Below are 24933 nucleotides of genomic sequence, written 5' to 3'. Positions count from 1 at the left end.
AGACAGCGCACCAATACAAATCATCCTATTGTAAAAAGAGAGCGCCTTTATAATAACCGTTGAGAGGCTGAGATCAGTTAATAGTCGCCAATCTGATTCTTACATCCCCTGGAAGCCAAACAAGCCAAAAATTGTAAACCGAATAACGTCGAACAAAATCGAACGCCATGCGGGGCAAATAATTCAGTGCCTGCAGCCTATATGATCTTTTCTTTGTGCAGGCATAAATATCCGACTAGGGAGGGGTTCGAACCCCAGACATCTGCAGTTTTCAACAGAATTAACCACGCGGCTATCATTCCATTGTGATTTTCTCTATTACAATCGCTTTCTTTAGCAACCAACTTTATCGAGAATGAGAGGAATTAAGAGAATTCAAAAATGATGAAGAGAAACATGAAAAAGTCCTTTGAGAAGTCAACCAATGTTCTCGATCAAAAACGCAAAAACGGTCAAGCAATAATTTTGTATAAAAAAACCACGTTTACAATAATTGCTTCAAACTTCGTTAAAGAGCAATTAAAATTACTCAAATATATCTGGCGCACTGCCTGCCGAAAACAGCTATTCTGGACACCCTGGCCCCAGAAACGGGAAAAAAATAACAGCATATTTTTTAGGTGTCAAAAAAAGAGTTTTAATTCAATTCGGATTTCATTGGATGAGATAACAACGCGGATGCAAGCCTGTAAATTCGAAAACTTAAAACCAATACGAATTAGCAACTGCAGTAAAAAAAACTTGACGACTCAATGCACTACACCTTAATTTTATTGTTTCATACCATATTTCTTTAATTGGTACTTTCACCACTAAAGAAAAAGCCAATTAAAAATACTAAAACACTTATTAAATACTATTAAAAATATCAAATTCACCACGATTTCGTGTTGTACTGGTGTCGGGTTGGCTTTTTAAAAATGTTGTGGATGAAAGTTCAAGAAGCAACCACTAATTTAATATTTAAAAACAGGAAAAAGAACACAGCACTGAGCTGAAAAATTGCTTTTCATTACGTGAAATAACCAGACGTCTCCTTCACCATTACCAAAGCAGCCGATTATTTATAGTAGTTTGATTCAAGATTCAATAGTTAGATTTCTAACTCAGTCTAATTTTTTTACTCTAAAATTAGTTTCCTAAATTGGGACTATAAGTTTAGGGCAAAAAATTAGATTTTTACTTCTTCACGTCTAAGTTCAATCTCTCAAACTAAGCTCGCTGCCCCGAAGTTCCAGCGACCCATGAAATCGTACCCTGGGTCCTCTAATGACTTAACCATCAATATTTTCTCATTAACCTTAAACTTTGTTGGTCAACAAAGCATTTTACATCAAATGCGCAGAAGTAAAAAAAATTATGATAATTAAAAAATTAAATTTTCCAACAACTAGTGTATTAAAAATCACCAACATCAACACGACTTTCTATAATTATATATTGTCAAAACCCATCCATAGAAAGCGTACACAACACAACCTTGTCGCAATTAATGAGAAAAAAAGAGAAACCAAACTTGGCAAAAATCAGAATTTTTGAAGTTTGTGGCCTCAAACAAAAATCTAACTATGTAACAAAATTATTAACAATAGCGCAGCATACAACGCTAGCATCAAAAACTCTTCTTAAATCCCATTAGGTTAAAAAGGAAAAAAAAACAAATAAAGGCGAGATTCAAACATACCCGGCAGATTGCCGGAAAATAGCCGCCGTTGATTCCAATACGCATGATTGGGATTGAAATAACAGAAGATATTGAAAAAAAAAGATTTTTGTACAAAAACATTTTTTTAAGTCCGATTTATTTTGATGGCATTTCGTAGTTGAACATACTTCTGTTTCTTAGAGAGAGGCTACAGGGGCTCCTATCAATAACAATAAGCATTAGAGATGGTAAATAAGACTTATAGGAACGACATTCAAATAGCGGGCATCTAAAATTGGGCTTTATGGGTTTATCCCGTTTCTATTTCTGACTTCAATTTTTATACTGACTCTGTTCATTTTGAATTGCTTTGCTGAGCAACTGATGTTCAAATTCACTTTTAGCAGAATGAGAGAAGAGAGAAAATAGCCTAGAGAAGTCCAAAAGATTTCACGCAAAATGTTGAAAAGGCGGCAAAATGAGGTAAAGCGAAACATTTTTTTATTCGACGAAGTAAAAAAAAATAGGAGCGCTATAATAGCCGGCTGAGAAGATGAGGGCGGCTATTAAAAAACAATCCAAAAACAAATGCTCTCTAAGTAAACGAAAAAAATATCTCAACGCCGAAGCTAATGAAATTAAAAAATAACGCCACAGTAGAAGTTCAATACGAAGGCTATTCATTTGAACTAAGTGACAAAACGACAAGAAAAGTAAAGCAGAACTGAAAAATCCACAAACATTTTTGGTAAATAATTTCAAAATTATGAAAACCACCGTATTCATTCAAGCAACTAACTATATTATTTTTATGCTTCAGCAGCAGCACATGAGACTTTTCATTAATGCCGTCAATTGATTGAGCCACAAAATGCACAACAATCAAAAGGAAAAACTCGGAAGTTCGCAATTTTTTTGAAACAAATCGAGTCAAAGTTACAAAAACCAACGGCTAAGAACTCAAACAAACAATTATCATACTAGTTCCTTTATGCTTAAATAGCATAGGACAGGACCAACTTTTAAGGAGTAAATGACAGGAAAACAAAATGAACAACGCGTCCCCGCAAGTTTAAAAAATCGCTACTATTTTTAAAAGTAAAAAGTGTTAAAGTCAAAAAAATCTTTAGCTATCAACTGAAGGAATTAATTTAATTCATTTATGCCACAATAGCAACCAATGAGACCTGCCATTAACGAAACTAAGTAAACATAACCGAATAACCGACTAACGTCGGACAAATTGTTCTCAAACGACCGGCAAGCGGTTGTCTTCGTCATCAGCTACCTGTGGCTTAGGGAGGCTAGCTTTAGCTTAAGGGGCGTGAGGTGAGCGCAGCGGGGAGGGGGGGGGTAATGGGGATCAACAGTGGGGTGCAACGGTGGGAGGGGGTATTTTCGGCAGCACGGGGCCAGTACGGCCTGAACGATGTCCAGGGGTGGAGATTGGGGGCGGGAGGGGGTGAAGCGAGGGGGCGATGTGGTGGTTTGTGTGTGTGTGTGGGGGGGGGGCATGGGGGTTGGGGTCAACCTCGGCATCAGTATAAGTCTGCAAGACAGCTTCTGTGAATTGTATACTTGGAGACTAGTGAGCTCAAAGGCTCAAAGAGAACTTGATGCCCGCTGGTTGCTACCTTCTTATCCCGTTTTTGAGGACAAAAAGTCAAATGGGTCAGACAAAAATTTGTCAAGCGAAAAATTGCATAAAAAAGACCAAGAGACGTTTTTCAAGAGACCAAGAGAGCAATTAATCAGACAACAGAAATATGGGCGAACATCAAAAAATTCTCTACTATTTTATGACAACAGCTGGTTTCAAAGTCAACAGCATTAGCTACCAATTCGGGCATTCTGATATATACAAATATACGCAGTTAGAGTTAGTTTACAACAATTTAACTCACTCGGAAAAATTACTGAAAACAGGAGACAAATTGTTGCATATGAAAAACATATCTGGCAGATTGATTGCCAGAAAATAGCCGCAATCGCTTCGTAGATCTGCAGTCTCAAAAACAAACAGTAAAAAAGACAGACAAAAAAACTCGTCTTTTCATTGAAGGCTGGTATGTTATATTTTGATTAAAAATCTGTATTTGCTGCCTCTATTAGCTGCTCTCAAATAACCTTCATTTAGAGTGACAAACCCATTTGACCTTATCTCTTTGATCTAACGTAAATAAAAGTCAATTTCAAAGTGAGCAAGTCATTTTTGAGAGTGAGATACGTCAAATGTGACCAAAAACTTAATCACGCGAATGAACAAAAAAACTCGCTCCACTAAGAGCGAAAAATGACGTCACGCACGCAATTCATTTGAAACTGCATGAACGAATGAACAAAAAGCAGATTTGAAGTGGTTGTGACGTCATATGGTCGTAACAAAAATCGCGACGCCGAAAAAAAAACCAAGAGAAGGCAAATAATAGCCCCAGCTATCGCTTTGCGGCTATTAAACATAAACCGACTACTGTCGGACAAATTTTTCTCGAATGACTGGCGAGGCAAACGATTTAGAAGAGGGCATAGGCTGGAGAATCTTTTATGGTGCAAAAAGTTCTGACTAGGCAGGGGTTCACACCCGCGACCTCTCAGATGAGAGTCGGTGGCATTATCCATTACGCTACACGCACTACTGTTTTAATTTAGCAACAGACTTAATTTTCGAATGCGCGCAATTCAATTTCATTCAAAAAAATCAAAAAGTCAAGCGTGATCCACAAAGCCTTTGGTTGTGAAAATCGGAGTGCAATTATAACCGAATGCAATAGCTGACGGAGCTATTAATTATGAAGCAAACATTTACCTTATATGAGGAGCTCTTTTCATTTGATTGTAGGATCAGATCCTCATTCGATAGTTTCTTCCCACTTCCCACAAATTCGACAGTCTCCTCATCAGATGATTGTGACCTAGCCTCTGTCATATTGATATTCTGCTTCAACGCCGGATCTGTACGATCAATATCCCGCTCTTGGCTTGTGTTTTTCCTCCGCGACGTTTCCAGGCCGTCAAACTCACGTGACTGCGGCTTAGCTGTGGGGTTTCTTTCTATGTGTACAGTTTCAAAAGAAGAGCTTGAGGTGGTTGTGGTCGAATTCTCACTAGAATTCGTAAGTGTTTCGTCACAGAATTCGTTGCTGATGTTGAAATTCAGATCATTGTTCTCGCTGAAAACAGAATAATCATTGAACTGACAATTGACATCAATTGAAGTGCCATAACAGTGCATCGATCTATCACATCAGCTTAACAAGTTTAATGGCACTTGGGTTCAGAGACCCAGGTCTTAAGCGTTTAAATAGTTTTAATGACGTCGTCTCATAAAAAAACCATTTAAAAGTTTCTAATTACAACACTTGGCAATATTAGTTCCGAGGTCATTGAAACCTGCGCATATCACAGTTTACAGTTGTTTGCTATTATAGGCGTACTATACTTACTGAATATTAGATGAAGATGACTCATTAATCGGAGGCTGCTCAATGTCAACTTGCGAATTTTTCTCAGCCTCTGACAATTTTATTTTGGTGCTCTCTAACTCCAATACGACAGTATCTTCCGCTTGCTTAGACCTGCTCACTTCAAATGTTTGCTTGTGTTGGTTTTCGAGGTTTTTGCTTTCGCTGTTTTCTGCTTTCCGAGTATTTGCGTCTTCACTGGTTGAGATCAATTTCTGTTCCAGAATCTTGTTCTCTTGCTTCACAGATATCGATCTGTTAACCGCTAATTTCTCGATGACTTGATCTTTGCTGTTAGTCTCAGCTTCGTTGTCTGAATCGTCGAAATCGAACACATCAGCTGGGTTTACAACGGATTTCAACTTGGGTTTCAACACAGTTTGAGGAGATCTGTCAGATGAAGACAGAAACATACTCGGAGCAGTTGATGAGGTCGCAACTTTCTCCTTCAACTCTTCGGGCTGAAATTTCAACCAAATTCTTTTTAACCACAATAAAAAACCTTTTTATTGTTACACAATTAACTAATAAATTTGAGTTAATGCAATTCTATATGATCACCTGACCTCTCTCAAAAGCATGGATACTATGGAGAAAAATTACACAAATGTTCTTTTCAAAATTCATTGTCTTTGTATCTGTCCCCATTTTTAGAATAAGAATTGGACTTTTAAGGTTTAAAATTATACAAAACATACCCGGCAGATTGCCGGAAAATAGCCGCCGTTGATTCCAATAAGCATGATTGGGATTGAACGAATAGAATATATTGAAAAAAAAAGATTTTTGTACAAAAATATTTTTTAAGTCCGATTTATTTTGATGGCATTTCGTAGTTGAACATACTTCTGTTTCTTAGAGAGAAGCTACAGGGGCTACTATCAACACCAATAAGCATTAGAGGTGGTAACTAAGACTTATAGGAACGACGTTCAAATAGCGGGCATCTAAAATTGGGCTTTATGGGTTTATCCCGGTTCTATTTCTGACTTCAATTTTTTATACCGACTCTGTTCATTTTGAATTGCTTTGCTTAGCAACTGATGTTCAAATTCACTTTTAGCAGAATGAGAGAAGAGAGAAACTAGCCTAGAGAAGTCAAAAAGATTTCACGCAAAATGTCGAAAAAGCGGCAAAATGGTAAAGCGAAAAAAAGTTTGACGAAGTAAAAAAATCATAGCAGGACAAGTCCTGACGTACAATTCAAAGAATTTTCATTGACTAAACAGAAAAACTAGACCTAGAATGGACTATGAGTGAATTGTGAGAAAACCATTTCAAAAAAAATCAGATCAAAAAATAAGAAAAAAAAAACAAAAAAAATCAATGTCAAAATGCCGCATGCGAACAAAAAACCACTAGCGAGTAATGAAAATTTAATTCAAACAAAAAACTAGGCCTAAAATGAGCTGTGAATGGATTGGGAAAACCATTTAGAAAAAAATCCGATCCAAAAAATCGAAAAAACAGTAAAAATCAGAGTGAAATTGCCGCATGTGAACAAAAAACCACTACCGAGAAACCGAATTTTTGTTCAAACACCACTTTCGCACTCTACTTTAAAATTAGAGCGAAAAAAATTCACGCCGCAAAACCACTCGCTTTTTCGCTCCATTTCCTGTTTCGGCGTGACCAAAATCACTACTCCAATTTGACTTCAAAAATCATGAAAATGTGTGAACAGATCTTTAAAAAAAAGATAGCGCCCCAATACAATTCAAATTCTTTGAATTGTAATAAAAAAAATACGAGCGCAATAATAGCCGGCTGAGAAGATGAGGGCGGCTATTAATAAGTATAAAATAGGGCTAGCAAATCAAGAAAATTCCCGATATCACGACCCCAGGTAAGAGTGCAAAAAGCATACAAGCTTACCTTTTGTGAATCGCCTATTGGATTCTTTTCAATCACTTTACTCCACTTAGTATCAACATCTTCTGCTCTCGGAATAACCAATGATAGCAAGGGCACTTCGGGTGATGATTCTACATTCGGAGGAGACGCTATTGGGATAGGTTCACTCTTCTCACTGATTTTGGCCTCAGCCTCTTTATCTTCTGAAACCTCGTCTCCTTTCTCTTTAGCTTCTGAAGATTCATTCTCTTTTTGTTCCGCTCCAAACAGAACAGTCTTTTTTCTCCTTCTAGGTAAATTATCTTCGAACACTTGTACTTTGGTCGTGTCCGGGCAGCAAAGCTTGCATTGCCTGAATAAAAAATAGCAACAAGGTTAATATCACATTCTTTACCAATTTGAAACGAAAAGAGACAAAATTAATTGAACATTCCATAACAATAGACATCAAAAGTCGCTCTTAAAAAAAGCTGGAATAATTGTACCTCATTTCTCGAATTTTCGATGTCGCCTTCTATCTTAGACAGAAAAGGAGCACGATTTTTTCACAAACGAGAATGACTCTTTATTTAGCTTTCGCTTAGTCAACTTTAGAAAAAATTTTAAAAAAAACGAGAATGACTCTTCATTTGGCTTTCATTTAGTCACCTATAGAAAAAGTAAAGAAAACAAAAGACAATGGAAAGATACTCCCAGAAACAACTCAAAGACCCTCAAAACAAACTGAGTAACTATAATTTTCAACGTCAATAGATATTTAACGCTCTAAAAACTTCAAAAAATGATATTAACACATTGATCATCAAAATTTTTGTGGCACAAAGATACAGCAACCCAGGAAGAGTCCAAATTACTCTTCAATGAGCAAAGCTCTGTCGTTCCAGAGATGAAAACCAAACGCAGTTTCATTAGATCAAATATAATGCCTTCAGCTTAAATTGGAGGACAAAATAACTTCTACAACTTAGCATTTAACCAAAACGACTGAAAACTTGGGTGCTTATGCCGGGTATTTATGGGTTTATTCCTTTTTTCTATACTCCGATTAATTATACACTAATAGTTAACTATACACTAATAGTTAATCAGAAAAAGCAAAGCTGACAGATTGCCAGCAAACAGCCACAATAGCTTCATAGATCTGCACTTGAAAAAACAGTAAAAAATAATTGGCAGATTGCTGGAAAATAGCCGTCATTGATTCCTATAACTCCGACTGGGATTGAAAGAACAGAAATGAAAAGATTTATGTAAAAAAATATAAGTGCGAACTATTTTGATGTCATTCCGTAGGGGGATACAGGTGCTTGTATCAATACTTACAAGAACAGAGTTCAAGTCGCGTGCATCTAAAAATGGGCCTTATGGGTTTATCGCTCGATATTTGATTTCATTTCTCGGTATTGACTCTTCATTATAGATGCACTTGCTGTTTAAAAACAAATTTAGCAGAAAGAAAGAAGAGTCAACTAGAGAAGCCAAAAAGAATTCCCGCAAAATGTTAAACAATCGAAATGATTATTCGACGAAAAAATTATAATTAAGGCCGTTATAATAGCCGGATGATAAGATGCGGGTGTCAACAAAAAACATAGCCGGTACATCACCGAAATAGCTACGAAATAGAATTCTTGAGTACCGTATAAGAGGGAAACGGATAGATATAAGTTGAAAAAGTTTTCAACGCTGGTCAAAAATTATGTAGAACTCTTAGCGAAAAATTAATGAGGTTTGTTAAAATTCACTCCTCAGAAGACTTTTTATTAGTGACCTTCATTACACATATAAGTTTCTTTGCCCATTAACTAATTCAAATTAAACTTAAGTTCTAAAATGCAAAAGTCATTTTATTGAGTGAGTTAAGTAAAATATGATCAAAATCTTATCACGCAAATGACATAACATTTACTAGGAGAAAGTGAGAAATGACGTCACGCACGCAAATTATGTTAGTGAGAGGAAGTACTGATTCAGAAAATATAATATCAACTTAAATCTGAAAAAAATCAAAACAAAAAGAGCCTCGGAGGACAAAACAAAAAAACACGAACACCGCAATATAGCTACGCTCATAACTGACAGCCATAAAAAGACCAAAAAAGATAAATGTCTCTTCTCTTCATTAATTGATCAGATATTATATTACGAATCTGTATATCTTATTGTTGCTTCCATTAGCTGCTCCGAATAAACTTGAATTAGTGACACACTCAGTTAACCTAATCTGTTGAATTCGAGTGAAGAAATAATTTTGAAAGTTAGGAAAGTCACTGCTCAGAGCGAGGTAAATCACGTGTAACGAAACGCTCGCTCCACGAAGAGTGGAAAACAAAGTCACGCACGCAATGTACAAAAAATTGCATGAACGAATGAACAAACATAACCGACTAACTTCGGGCGAATTGCTCAAATGGCTGGAGAGTGGTTGGCTTTGTCAGTAGCTAGCTACTGTTAAGTGAGGCTAGCTTTAGCCAAATCGAAGAGGCATGGTGTGAACGCGGCGGGGAATTTCACGTGGGGGGGGGGGGGTTGGTAAGCGCACAGGGGGATAGGTGCATGGGGGAGGGGTTGAGCGCGCTTGTTTACGGGTGGAACGATATGCAGGGAAACATAACCAACATACGTCGGGCGAATTGCTCTCAAACGACCGGCGAGCGGCTGGATTCGTCAACAGCTAGCCACGGTTTAGTGACCTCAGGGCACTACCTCTTTATCCCGTTTCTGAAGACGAAAGTCAAATGGGTCAGACGAAAAATCGGCCAAGCGAAAAATTGCATACAAGACAAACAAGATTAATATATTTGCTACAAACTGATTTTGAGAGCAATTAACAATGGTTTCCTAAAAGTGCCTGTTAGATCATTTAAGATAAAAAAATTCAACTATAACTCATTGACAATGAGGATCAGAGATGATGACATTACGCTACATAACAGCAGCTGAAGTGCGGCATCAACAAAAAGAGAGGGGTTACTGATGGGTTACTGTCAAGTAACCCACCTGCGAGGCTTGAAAAAATTTGTTGGCCAGTAATGGTCGTTCAACTCAGAAAAGGACAAAAAATATTGAAAAATTTTGGACAAATTCGCAAATTTTAACAAAATAATGCTAAAATTTAAGACATTAGTATCTTAGGAACCAATTGATTATCTCAGGAGACTATCCAGTATCCCTGTTTCAAGCCTGGAATAGTTTCACAGGCTCATAAAGATCCGTACAGTTGCAACAAAAAAAATTTTCCACAAAAGTTAACAATTTATCCACAAATTACTAAAACTGGAGTGGTAAAAAATGTTGACCACCATCCCATTAGTTCTAGAAACTATGCAGCAGCTTACTGTCAAACCTTGGAGGAGGACCCAGGGCCTCTTGCCGGAAAAAAATTCAAAAACATGAAGAAATTGCAAATATTTTGAAAAATTGCTTAAATTAGTGATATTAACATCTTGAAGAACAATCCATTACATCTATAAACTATGCAGTAAAATATTATCAAACCATAGAGGAAATTCCGTGGCTCTTGAGGCCAGAGAAACCTAAAAAATGACAAAAATTGCAAGCTTTGATTTAAAAAATTGCTAAAACTTGTGATTTTAAAAAGTTGAAAATTAATCCATGGCCAACAAAAATTTTCCAGTAACTTATTATCAAACCCTAAGGGAGGTTTTCTGACCCTTGAAGCTCAAAAAATCTTGAAAAATGACTATAAATGTCGAAAAATTGGGAAAAAATGGCAAAAAATATCAAAAATATGCTAAAATTCGCAAAATGTTAAAATCTTGCAAGACATTCAATTTAATCTAGAAATTAATCAGTAACCTATTTTCAAACCCTAGAGGAGGTTCCTTGGCTCTTGAGGCTGAAAAATTCTAATAACTAGAAAAAATTTCAAAAAAAAACTTGAAAAAAGCTAAAAAAAAATAGCTAAAATTTGTTACATTAAAAAGTTGAAAAACTATTCCATGGCCATTATAAATTTGTCAGTAACTTATTATCGAACCCCTTAGGATGTTTCCTGGCCCTTGGTTCTAGAAAGACCCGAATAAGGAAAAAAATTCATAAAATTGCACGTTTTGTCAAAAAATTGATTGGGGCATCACTGGCGTGGGGGCATTAGCGCGGTGGGGGGGGGGGGGCAATAGGGGGGTCAACAGTGGGAGTGCCTTCAACCTCTAAGAACCGCCCTTCCCACCATAAGTATAAGTCTCCAAAACAGTTTGAGCTGAAACAGAGCTGAAAGGCTCTAAGAGCACTTAATGCCCGCTGGGCGCTACCTGTTTATCCCGTTTTTGAGGACGAAAAGTCAAAAGCGTCAGACGAAAAATCGGTCAAGCGAAAATTTGAGAGCAATTAATTAGGGGAGGGGGATGTGGGAGGAGGGTGCGAAGTGTGTAAATGTGTATTGTTGTGTGTGTGTGATTGTGTGTGTGTGTGTGTGTGTGTGTGTGTGTGTGTGTGTGTGTGTGTGTGTGTGTGTGTGTGTGTGTGTGTGTGTGTGTGTGTGGGAGGGGGGTGAAGTAGAGAGGGTCAAACGCTAAGAAATTCCCTTCACACATCATGAAATTCGGAAAACCATTTAGAAAATCCGATAAAAAACTGAAAACAGTAAAACTCGAAGTAAAATTGGGTCATGTGAACAAAAAAAACCACGAGCGAGAAAATGAGAAAACGAAGAGAAGGCAAGTAATAGCCCAATCTAGCGCTTTCCGGCTATTAATCACAACGATGAGAAACCTTATCATCTTCATTTATAATTCTATAGCATTATCTTTCACTCAAGGAAAATTGGCAACAAAAGACGTCAGCTTACCACAACCATTTTTCTCCCTTCTTCGGTACACGACTCAACGGTGGATCCAGACAATTGATGTGGTAATGTAGCTTGCACGAATCGCATTTGATTACTAAATGTTGGTTGTTCCTTAACTTACAAATCTCGCACATATTTAGCACAATTATAATCTCATCATCTTCAGCGCTCTGTGTCGTCTCTTTGGTTCCTGAAGCTGTCAATTTTGTTGATGTGACGTCATTCGAGTCCACATTAGATTTAGCACCATTTGGATTCGCCGTATTGCTCTTTTTAGATGTTAGTTGCTTGCTTAACAGCTCCAGAGTTGACGTGCAAGTAACCGGCAGTGAATATTCGAAGTTAGTGATACTTCTCAAATGTTGTGTAGCGCTGATCATCTGATTGACTCTCTTGTCAACAACAAGTTGCATGCTATCAACGACGTAGGTCACCTTGCGTAGCTGTTTTTCTAGGTCTTCTAATTCCTCTTTGAGAGCTTTGTTCTTCTTTACGTCCGAGACTATGGACTTTCCTAATTCTTCTAGGCGCCTCTCGCGGTCTGCAAAAAAAAATCAACAATTAATTATTTGAAGCCTACGCGTGGGGGAGCGGAATGGAGGGGGGATGCGATGTTACGGGTGGGTGGAGCATGGGGTGAAGCACGGTGGACGAGATGGGGGGGGGTGAGTGAGGGGTTGAAGGTGGGGTCACTCTTAAGAAACGCCCTTCACACCATTACATTATTTCTCCTAGCAGTTCGGTCACTCACATACTTAGAGACTAGTAAGACATAACGCTCTAAGAGAACTGCTCAGCGACTTAATGCCATCCGGGCTTTACCTGTTCTTCACGCATCTTGAGGACAAAAATTCAAAGAAGCAGACGAAAAATTGTCAGATGATGAGTCGGTAGTAAGAAGAATTGCACAAGAGACCATTAGGACTAATATTAATTGCTGCAAACTTAGCTTGAGAGCAATTAATTAACATTCTCGACAGATATGGAATTTCAGTAATCTTGAAACCAAAATTTACACCACAATCTGATAAGTATATCACAAAACAGTTATATTACAGTAATTCATTTTTGAGCTCTTTTTGAGGCATTATAAAAATATAGAGAAACGTGGTTTGATTCTACAAACCTTGGAAGTAAGCAGCAAAATTGACGTCGAAAGCAGGTGCCATGTACCATTTATTAGTTACATTCACTGTATATTCCAGAGGTATGGCCTTGTGTATCTTTCCAAGTTCCTCCGCCTTACGAGTTAACGTTCTTGCCAGTTCGGGTCGAGAAGATAGCAGTTTCTGTGAAGGTGTTTCTGGAAACCAAGGGTCGACATTTTTTCGACTTTCGATGTAATTGGCGCTCTGGCGTTCAAGTTGTCGTTCTATCTTGCCCTGAAAAGTGTTTCATAAGGGTAAAGCCTAACTTTAAGCAACTAGATTCAATCCTCATACGATTTATAAAAGACACCACTTAGCTAAGTCATCGAACTTCATAAAATATCCAGAGAGTTATCATACTTAACCATTAATGTCAGCACTCAAAAAAAATAACATAGGGGGAAGATTGCCCGAAAATAGCCACTGTTGACCCCAATGTAGATTACTATACTAAATTTGGCGTCTAAACTGAAGGCTTTAAGCGAAAAATTAATGTCAGCTAGCAATCGTTCTAATGACCTTCAATAACCTAATGGATTTTAACTTAAAAACCCGGTTTTATCAGATTATCCCGTTTTATTCAATTTCGCTCCTTTGACCTTGACTGAATTCCCTATATTGCGTAATTCATGGAATGAATGAATTTAAAATCCATTCAGTAGAACAGCGAATGAGGCAAGTCAGAAACCAAACGTGAAGGTCGTGACGTGAAACAAAAAACGTGATCAAAGGTAAAAACGAATTAAAAACCATGGCAGGACAAGTCTTGAAAAACAATCCAACGAATTGAATGAGAAATTAAAAACTGTACTTCACAGCAGACCAATTGAACAATTCCAGTCAAAAATAGAATCAGAAATTGGAAAAAAATAGCATTGCTAAAATTCTTAAAACTAATAACCTGAAAGACAAATTTAAGCAATTTAAATGTAGAAAAATTTGAAGAGACAAAAAGATCAAGCTTGAAAATTGTAAAATTTATAGCAAACTCGTTTAATTTCGCAGTATAAACATTGTCAACATCATTTCTCTGTCTTTAGAAAAAACCCAGTAACCGATTTTAATCTCCTAAAAATTCATATGCTCCTGAAGGTCATAAATAAATTACAAAATGTTTTTTTGAGAAATGCAGTTTTAACTTCGAAGTCGCTGAAATTCGCGATTTTAATAAAATCACAACCATTTATTTATTTCTATAAAAATGACCACTGAAGATTAAAAAAACCTTAAAAAAGAAAAACATAGCCGGCAGATTGCCGGAATAGCTGCGAAAGAATAGACCTGCGTGCCATATAATAGAGATGGAAACAGATACAGATCTAAATTGCAAAAATCGACGCCGCTCAAAAAACTAGGCTAAAAAACATTCAGCGATAAATTAATAAAGCTTGTTAAAAATCATTCCACAGACGCCTCTTATTAGGGACCTTTACTGCACATATGAGTTCCTTTGACCTTAAACAAATTCAAATTAAACTTAAGTTTTAAAGTGCAACAGTCATTTTATTGAGTGAGGTGTCACGTATGATCAAAATCTAATCATGCAAATAACCTAAAAACTTTTGCTGAAGCGAGTGAAAAATGACGTCACGCGAAATGCCGTTAGTGAGAGGAAGAAGTCATTCAGAAAATTTGACTTTTTCAGCTTTGCTGTGTGAACAGATGTTAAACGAAAAAAGAGCGTCAGACGACGAAACAAAAAAACCAAGAGCACTGCAATATAGCTTCGCTCAGCTTACAGCTTCGCAGCTATAAAAAATTAACATAGCTGGCAGATTGCCAGAAAATAGCCGCAATAGATTCGTAGATCGGCAGTCTAAAAAAAACAGTAAAAAAGACAGACCAAAAAAATTCGTCTTTTCATTGAATGCTGATCTGTTATATTTTGATTAAAAATCTGTATAAGTTATTGCTGCCTCTATTAGCTGATCTCAAATGACCTTCATTTAGAGTGACACACACCCATTTGACCTTATCTCTTTGAATAAAAGTAAAAAAAAAAGTCAATTTCAAAGTGAGGAAGTCATTTTTGAGAGTGAGGTAAGTCAAGTGTGACCAAAAATTTAATCACGCGCATGAACAAAAAAACTCGCTCCACTAAGAGCGGAAAATGACGTCACAAATGCAATTCAGTTGAAATTGCATGAACGAATCAACAAAAAGTGGCTGTGACGTCATATGGTCGTAACAAAAATCATGACGACGAAAAAAAACATAGCAGGACAAGTCCTGACGTACAATTCAAAGAATTTTCATTGACTGAACGGAAAAACTAGACCAAGAATGGACTATGAGTGAATTGAGAAAACCATTAAAAAATCATAAAAAAGAAAAAAACAGAAAATCAATGTCAAAATGCCGCATGTTAACAAAAAAACAGCTAGCGAGAAATGAAAATTCAATTCAAACAAAAAACTAGGCCTAGAATGAGCTGTGAATGGATTGGGAAAACCATTTAGAAAAAAATCCAATCCAAAAAATCGAAAAAACAGTAATCAGAGTGAAATTGCCGCATGTGAACAAAAAACCACTAGCGAGAAACCGAATTTTTGCTCAAACACCATTTTCTCCCTCTACTTTAAAATTAGAGCAAAAAAAATTCACGCCGCAAAACCACTCGCTTTTTCGCTCCATTTCCTGTTTCGGCGTGACCAAAATCACTACTCCAATTTGACTTCAAAAATCATGAAAATGTGTGAACAGATCTTAAAAAAAACAGCGCCCCAATACAACAATACAATTCAAATTCTTTGAATTGTAAAAAACCAAGAGAAGGCCAATAATAGCCCCAGCTATCGCTGTGCGGCTATTAAAAATGAAAAAATTGCCCAAAATAATTTTGGGTGTTTAAGTTCTTATTACCAAAACATATAGCTGAAAATAGACATGAAAATAAATATATATTATGGCCTGAAAAAACCTTAATAAACGTTGACAAACGTCGATTTAAGACCCATCGAATAAAAAAGTGAAAACAGCCGAAAGAACCACTTTGGTCTTAAAAATTTTGAAAAATAACCGTTTCACCTTGAATTTAGGCCTTACCATCAGCTTCAACACCCCAAGCACTTGAAAGACTATTACCACTATTATTGGTTTAACGTGTTTACAATAACTGCTTCAAACTTTGTTCGAGAACAATTTAAAAAGACAATACAATCTAAAAGATTTGGACTGGGAAAAGAAAGAAATACAATTATTCTTCCTAAAGAGCGTTCGAGAATCTGACGGGGGCTATTAAAAATAGTTTCAACTCACAGTCATGCAGCAGGTAAAATTGGCGATCTGCTTCTGTAGTGCCTTGTAAGCTCTTTGCCTAGATTTAACGGTGTCTGAGTCAGAGTGGACTTTGCAGAAGGAGAAAAAGATGTAGGACGAGCCATCCTCATTTGCAGAAGACGCATCTTGGTCTCTCTTTGCACTAGGACTCTCCTGAAAAGGGACTTTATGTTTAGTCATAGCACGTACAGCAGTTGAGAGCATAAATTGTGAAATGAAAATCATACTCACAGAAGCTTCTGGCTCAGCCAGGAATCCCATCTTCTGGCCGCTGAAATCAAATTTTTTTCAGAAATTAGATGAAATTTTCTAAATCAGATGAAATTCAGAAACCATAAATATAAACCGACAAACGTCAGATGAACAGCTCTCGAGCTACATATCAATTTAATGCCCTCGGGCTATAGCTTTTTATCCCGTTACTCTTGACGAAAAGTCAGCTCACTCAAGCGAGCGGACATTCTAGAACAAAAACGGTCCGGGAAAAATTCTGCGTAAAAAAGACACTCGACAATTATTGCTTCGAACTTCATTCCAGAGCAATTAATTACTTGAAGCCAAATTGATTAATTGAATGCTTCGTTGTTACCTACCAAGTGGGGTGAAAGTATGTCTTGCACAGACGTCCAGCGTCACACTGGACACAGATACCAGATCTGGCATACCTCGGGTCCTCACAGAACATGCACTGCTTAGCACCCCACAATTGATATGGAATAACCTGGAGACACGCGTTCTCCAGCCTTTCTGTCTCCCCAAATGAGACCTACATTGGTAAAATACCGATTTAAGCTGCGAAAAATAGCTTTAGTACAAAATTTTTGGTAGACTTGATTTGTATATTCCTATTTTACGACTTCACTAAACCATACGATAAAGCTCTAAATAAATAAATCATTGCCTGTCTGAATGAAGGCATAATTTCAAAGGACTGTTTTTACAACAAAATAAGAGCCGTTAGAAGGTAAAATTATCATATTCGATTATAAGGCTAAAGATAACATCGATAGGTTTTTATTTTTTAAAGGAGTGATACCTAATACGCGCAACCCAACACACCTGGTGTATATACAGCCCACAAACTACGTGGATCCATTTATTGCAATCAGTCCTTTTGTAAATTCCTCCTCTTGTAGGACACAACTCACACAATGGCGGCTCCTGCAACCCAGCGAGGCAGGTCGCACAGAACCAGGGCTCAGTTTCAGATCCATTACTGGACTCTGATTGGGTGTCGGAAGCTGAGTCTAACTCAGGGTAGTCGCCATAGCACATTTCATGGACGGACACGCCACATTTGTCACATTGCACTATGTATTCGTCTAGTTCGCCTTCAGTTAGCAGACAAACTGCACATATTAGAGGCTGCCTGACTGTGGTCGTGCCAATGTTTTCAACAACTGATGTCAGCTCTTGTTGCTTGCCATACTAAACAGTTCGATTGTGGCTAAATTGTTAAAATGGTTTTATTCACAAACATAAATCCACTAACGTCGGATAAACTGCTCTCAAACGACAGGAGGGGCAATTTAATTCAGGAGGTGTAGCCTAGATAAATTTTTCGCATGTTTACAAAATTGCTTCAAACTTCGTTCGAGAGCAATTAATAACAAATTATATTTATAACCTGATTTCGTTCCCACGTCGGTTAAAATCATTTGGTCCGAAAGGGAGGATTATCTTAAAAATTAATACACAAAAGTTAGCTTTCAACTTCCATTAATGACTTCCTCACAACTAACATAGCCGGCAAATAGTCGGAATAAGCGCGAAAGAATAGACTTGCGTGCCGTATAATAGAGATAGAAACAGATACAGATCTAAATTGAAAATCGACACCACTCAAAAAGCAATGTGAAAAACATTTCGCGATAAATGAATATTGTTCAAAACACATTCCATAGAGGCCTTTTTATTAAGGAGTGAGGAAAGTCCCGTATGACCAAAATCTAATCACGCAGATGACTTAAAAACGTTCGCTAAAGAGAGTGAGAAATAACGCCACGCGCGCAAATGCCGCTAGTGAGAGGAAGAAGTCGGTCAGAAAATTTGACTGTCAGCATTGCTACGTGCCCAAATGTAAAACGAAAAAGAGCGTCACACGATGAAACAGAAAAAACATAGCGGGAAGAACTCCGGAAACGACTCGAAGTCGTATATATCAAAAGAACTGGTCTCTCAAATAGCCAATGTCTCCATGCAGAACGCATCAATGCAGAGCAAACACTAATCTTAAGTCAAACAACGAAAGAGAATTTCCCCAAAACAAATAAAATTTAGGAAATTAAATTTATTTTTTATGTAGTACAAGTACACATAGAAACGAAAACCGTTATTTCATGCAATGAAAACTAGTTATCCAACCACAAAATACCAGCCAAACCTTAATGAGCTCACAAACCTCTCTATTTTTGAAGAACAGAAAAAATTTAGAAACAGTGAAAGTTCTCAATTTTTTCTCAAATTACATAGAGACAACTTTGAAGCAGAAGAAGCCTTTAACCTTTGGATTTAAAAAATCAATTATTCTCCTGGAAAGAGCAAAATGTAGAAACATAGTTCAAAGAATGGAAGCAATAAAATACTTTGATCGAAAATCGTCAAAAAATTTTTCGAATTAGCACATGAAAAGTCTTCCAGAATTTCAAATACAAACGCCATAAAATAATTCCATTATTAGTAAAAGTAGGATCCCTGGTAGTGCACAAAATGACTTTTTCTAGTAATTAAATCCAAAACAAAAAACAAATAAGAAATGAAAAAATGGACAAAAAAACTGTCAAAATCGGTCAAGCATGTGCACAATTCTATAACATACCCGGCAGATTGCCGGAAAATAGCCGCCGTTGATTCCAATAAGCATGATTGGGATTGAACGAATAGAATATATTGAAAAAAAAAAGATTTTTGTACAAAAATATTTTTTAAGTCCGATTTATTTTGATGGCATTTCGTAGTTGAACATACTTCTGTTTCTTAGAGAGCGGCTACAGGGGCTACTATCAACAACAATAAGCATTAGAGGTGGTAACTAAGACTTATAGGAACGACGTTCAAATAGCGGGCATCTAAAATTGGGCTTTATGGGTTTATCCCGTTTCTATTTCTGACTTCAATTTTTTATACCGACTCTGTTCATTTTGAATTGCTTTGCTTAGCAACTGATGTTCAAATTCACTTTTAGCAGAATGAGAGAAGGGAGAAACTAGCCTAGAGAAGTCAAAAAGATTTCACGCAAAATGTCGAAAAAGCGGCAAAATGGTAAAGCGAAAAAAAGTTTGACGAAGTAAAAAAAAAAATACGAGCGCAATAATAGCCGGCTGAGAAGATGAGGGCGGCTATTAAAAAACAAAAATACTTCACGTTATAAAGACTCAATCAATGCATGAAGTATCAAAGTTAAACTGCCATGTGCACTGACTTTTTTAAAAACAGCTTTAAGATCGAAAATTGAAGAAATGAATTTAAAAAGCTAAAATGAATTCAAAAATTGGGAAACGCCCTATCAGACTCACAAAAAAACTGTGGTATCAATTTCAGAGGTTCACATATTATACAGCTTCTATTAAAACCCATTTCTTCAAAAAATAAGCAAAAAATTGGGCCAATTGGACAAAAAAAAGGCCAAAATGTTTATCTATATGCGGCATTCTGTCAAAAAAAACACCTTTCAAAGTCGAACAGTCATTCACTGATCGAAGCGCATGATCAAAAAACTTCTCTCGCTCAGAAAAAATTATTTCACACGGCAATTTTACTCTTTCGCTTTTAGGTCAAAACGCTGTCTGAACAAATAGTACCGGTAAAAAAAACCTTACGAAAACCAATACTCCTCGAGTCGTAAAACCAAGAGCACTGCAATATAGCTCCGCTCAGCTTACAGCTTTGCAGCTATAATAAAGAAATTGTTAGTTTAAATTTATTAAACTAACAATTAATTTATATATAAACAGTTTAAATTTTTTCTGGTCATTTACATCCCGTGTTTGTCCGTGAATAACAACGAACTCAGACCTCTCACCTTATCTAGAGTTTGATCTAATGTCAGTTCATCGTCGCTGCTTCCTTCGTCACTGCCCAGGCCCTAAAAAGACCTCAATACTTGTACATAGAGAAGTTCGATCAACGAAAGAGGAAACAACCAAAGATCCTGATAAAAACACGTAATGTAGAAAACTCACAACAAAGTTTCTGGTTTGTAATAGCAAAGAAAACTCAAGACATTTTATAATCATTCTTCTATTGCTGCCAAAACTGCTGAAAATAGCATTCTATTAAAAGTAAAAACAACAAATAAAGGTCGTCAAAAAATTGCTTGCAAATGACAGCAGGGGTTGAGCGCTACATTCAAGGGTCATTGAACATTAAATGCGCATTCGTGTTAAATTTTAGCGTCCCTTATGCCTTACATAAAGATTAGGAAATGAGGGGGCTCGACTATTTGCATTTGCCCCTAATGCTCTTAATGTCCTTCGGGCGCTACCTGTTTTTACTCTTGCAGTAAAGATTAAATTACAACCCAGACAAAAAATGGTCAAGCAAAAAATTGCATGAAAAATACCACAGGTCTAATATAATTGCTATAAACTTCGTTTGAGAGCAATTAATAAAGTGAATGTCTAACAAAATTTTAGGTTGACAACGCATTTTTGCTCTAGAGTTGAAAATATTGGAGAACTATTGGAGAGCAGAAAAACAGCAATTGATAAATCTGCCAAAATTAAACCGTTTTCATCGTTTTTATTCAAACTGACTGTTAAATTTTTGTTCAAGCAAAATCAATAACGGGTAAAATCAAAGGCTTGTTGGTATCACATCCGTCTGCCTTTGGAAATGCTATTTAACATATTTGAATAAAAACAACTAGAGTTAAATTTCTGAAACTTAAGATATTTCTATCTACATTAAATATCACTTAATTCTACGAGCGGATCCCATAACGTGAAAAGAAATTTAATGATTGAGCAGACACTGCTTTTTGCGGCCTACAGCTTCAATTAAAATAGAAAATCTGAACAGAACCAAAAACATAATTTAATTTCAAAACTTTGTGAATATTTTTAGATCAAATATCGCATCTTTGCTGCTTAGCATCTTGTAGAACTGCAATGAAGAACATACCCGGCAGATTGCCGGAAAATAGCCGCCGTTGATTCCAATAAGCATGATTGGGATTGAAATAACAGAAGATATTGAAAAAAAAAAAGATTTTTGTAAAAAAAAAAACATTTTTTTAGTCCAATTTATTTTGATGGCATTTCGTAGTTGAACATACTTCTGTTTCTTAGAGAGAGGCTACAGGGGCTACTATCAATAACAAGAAGCATTAGAGATGGTAAATAAGACTTATAGGAACGACGTTCAAATAGCGGGCATCTAAAATTGGACTTTATGGGTTTATCCCGTTTCTATTTCTGACTTCAATTTTTATACTGACTCTGTTCATTTTGAATTGCTTTGCTGAGCAACTGATGTTCAAATTCGTTTTTAGCAGAATGAGAGAAGAGAGAAACTAGCCTAGAGAAGTCAAAAAGATTTCACGCAAAATGTTGAAAAGGCGGCAAAATGAGGTAAAGCGAAACATTTTTTTATTCGACGAAGTAAAAAAACATAGCCGGAAGAATTCCGGAAGCGACTCGAAGCGTCAGAACTTCACTAACAAAACCGTAATTGCAACGGAAGCCACTACCTTTTGTATTAAACCATTAACTCACTACCTCCCCAGGTCTGCTCTAAAAATTGGTGAAACTTAAACCACTGTCAACAAGAGAAACAAAATGCAGCAAAATTTTATATTATTGAAAACGTTTGGTAACGTTAAAAAATCCAAAATAATTAAGGCGGTCGAAAAACCTGATGGTCTGAAAAATCTGACAAGGTTATCAATAGCCCTCAAATAATTCAATATTCTAATCTGAAAAAGATCGTGAAAGCAAACGGCAGATAATAATCTTAGAAACTAATTTTAATATTTTCACAAAAGAAAGCTCAAATTTAAGAATCAGAAAACACCTATAATTACACTTCTAATCACTGCGATTAAGACAAAAAACAACACACCTGTTCCTTCTTGTACATAAGCTAGACAACATGATTTCATACTAAATCAAAAATAAAATTGATCATAGAAAAGACACAAGCAGCATAATATTCAAAGGCAAAAAATCGTTTTAATTAATACCAAGGCCGAAAGAAAGCTGTAGTAATTAGTCAGAAGTGGAAATTTTGGAAAAAGCGTGCTATCAAACTCTCAGTACTGCCTTATGTTGAATGAAATCAATTGCAAACCAAAGAAATGACGAAAATCTAAAGAAAAGCTGAAATCATTGATTTTTTACAACTGAAAAAATCAATATACCGAAAATAAATGTAGGTGCCAGGACAAAGCTAGAACGATACTAACTAGAATAATAATATGGGCACAATGTAATGAACACCGTAACAAAAAGTCATTCTTGATTTTTGAAAGTTGAAAGTCAATTTAAAAAACTCAAGAAAAACGAATACATTTCATTGTTCAGCATTCAAGACATAGAAAAGATAACTAGTCATCCGATACAAAGATCTATCCTCCTGAAGAGAACAAAAAGCAGGAAAAAGCAGAATTCATGAACACGAAACATTGAAACATTTTGCAAAAAAATGGTCAAAGAACTTTTAAGTTAAGACTGCATTTATGAAAAAGTTTTAACTGTTTTTTCAAAACTTAACGCCAAAAAATGAATGAATTTTTATTGAAACGAAATTAAAGTCCCTCATATTGCACAAAAAAAACTATTTCTAGCAATTACAACCAAAATACAAACGAAAAACTGACGAAAATCGGAAAAAAACTACCAAAATCGGATTAGCATATGTACAATTTTATGAAACAAAATTACATCGAGGTAAAAAGTGGCATCGAGTATATGAATTGTCAACGAAAAGTTGTCATATTGACTGATTTTTGACAAAAAGACGGCTAAAAGATCCAAAAATGAAGAAAATAATAGGAAAAAAGCCAAAAATTAATTAAAAAATCAAGAAATTTATGCCAATTTTGAACTTGAAACGCGTTTTCAGGCTCTGCAAAGCGCTGTGTTATTAATTTCCAAGGTTTACATTTCAATATAGCATCGAATAAAAATCATTGCTTCAAAAAACCAAATTACAAGCAAAAAATCGGCCACTTAGACGAAAAAACGGCTAAAAACGGTTATCTATATGTGCCATTCAGTCAAAAACTACTTTTCAAAGTCAAAAGTCATTCACTAAACGCAGCGCATGATCAAAAAACTTCTCTCGCTCAGAAAAAATTAGTTCACACGGCAATTTTTCTCACTTTCGCTTTTAGGTCAAAACAGCGTCTGAACGAATAGTACTTCCGGTAAAAAAAAAAACCTTAAGAAAACCAATACTCCTCTTCGAGTCGTAAAAAAAAAAATAGGAGCGCTATAATAGCCGGCTGAGAAGATGAGGGCGGCTATTAAACAATTCGTTGATTTGATGTTGTAGACTGATAAGAAAAATCAAAAATTGTGAAATTTCAGACGAAATTAAGTTGCTCATAATAGTATTCAAATAGTGAAGGATTATTAAAATAGAACTGGACTTCCTTGAGTTCTGATATTTTGAGCAGCTTTTTGTTATCATTAAGACGCTTTAGGTTCATTTGGTAATAATTTTAGCCCCTTTTGAGCAAAAATATCCAAAATCGTATGTAAATTGATTTTTGGATACAATACAAAGATTACCTAATTCATGACTTAGCACATACCTTTGATTTCTATTAAATATCTAGATGTATATATTTCAAAATCTTCTAACATTTTGAATTTGTTCATCGTCGTCATCTTCGTTATCATCCGATTCTTCCAGCTGATGTTTCGGGGCTGCACTGCGACCTCCCCCTCGTTTAGGCCTGGCACTACTCTCATCTGAAAAACTCATTATTTGAAGAGAAATCAGTTATAGATTCCCGACCATTATGGAGCTATTTATTTTTCTGGTGATCTCACTGCTAGCAAGAACTTGCAGCTCAAATTACAGTTTTTTGCTTTAGCAACTTCTATTTACAAGCAAAAAATCTATTTAACAAAATGATTGGACAATGGAGAGGTTCGCACCCCCGCTCTCCGGCGTTATTAACGCAAGCATTAACCACTCGGCTGTGAGGCCCTTGAGCTCGATCAACTTCAATCGATTTTATTTAAGCAACAGCCAATTTCTGAAACATACCCGGCAGATTGCCGGAAAATAGCCGCCGTTGATTCCAATAAGCATGATTGGGATTGAAAGAATAGATATTGAAAAAAAAAATTTTTTGTACAAAAACATTTTTTAAGTCCGATTTATTTTGATGGCATTTCGTAGTTGAACATAACGTACTTCTGTTTCTTAGAGAGAGGCTACAGGGGCTGATATCAATACCAATAAGCATTAGAGATGGTAACTAAGACTTATAGGAACAACGTTCAAATAGCGGGCATCTAAAATTGGGCTTTATGGGTTTATCCCGTTTCTACTTCCGACTTCAATTTTTTATACTGACTCTGTTCATTTTGAATTGCTTTGCTGAGCAACTGATGTTCAAAATCACTTTTAGCAGAATGAAAGAAGAGAGAAACTAGCCTAGAGAAGTCAAAAAGATATCACGCAAAATGTTGAAAAAGCGGCAAAATGAGGTAAAGCGAAACATTTTTTTATTCGACGAAGTAAAAAAACATAGCAGGACAAGTCCTGACATACAATTCAAAG

At 36.2% G+C, this 24933-nt stretch overlaps 1 protein-coding gene across 1 annotated transcript in view; it reads right to left on the bottom strand.

Annotated features, from left to right (window-relative positions):
• Positions 1–24933, bottom strand: part of LOC142342004 (uncharacterized) — a 45492-nt gene that overhangs the window by 7576 nt on the left and 12983 nt on the right. The window contains exons 3-13 of the mRNA XM_075393188.1: positions 24004–24113; positions 20219–20281; positions 17257–17625; positions 16791–16963; positions 16429–16468; positions 16177–16350; positions 12897–13152; positions 11771–12311; positions 6982–7312; positions 5089–5567; positions 4452–4815 (exon numbers count right to left, since the gene is read on the bottom strand). Coding sequence (XP_075249303.1) covers positions 4452–4815; positions 5089–5567; positions 6982–7312; positions 11771–12311; positions 12897–13152; positions 16177–16350; positions 16429–16468; positions 16791–16963; positions 17257–17625; positions 20219–20281; positions 24004–24113 — 2900 coding nt within the window. The remainder of the gene's footprint in view (positions 1–4451; positions 4816–5088; positions 5568–6981; positions 7313–11770; positions 12312–12896; positions 13153–16176; positions 16351–16428; positions 16469–16790; positions 16964–17256; positions 17626–20218; positions 20282–24003; positions 24114–24933) is intronic.

Source organism: Convolutriloba macropyga, chromosome 1 (genome assembly GCF_964194025.1).
Source record: "Convolutriloba macropyga chromosome 1, txConMacr16.3, whole genome shotgun sequence".
NCBI lineage: Eukaryota > Metazoa > Xenacoelomorpha > Acoela > Convolutidae > Convolutriloba > Convolutriloba macropyga.
Note: the sequence above shows the minus strand (reverse complement) of the source record. Positions and strands in the feature narration are given on the sequence as shown.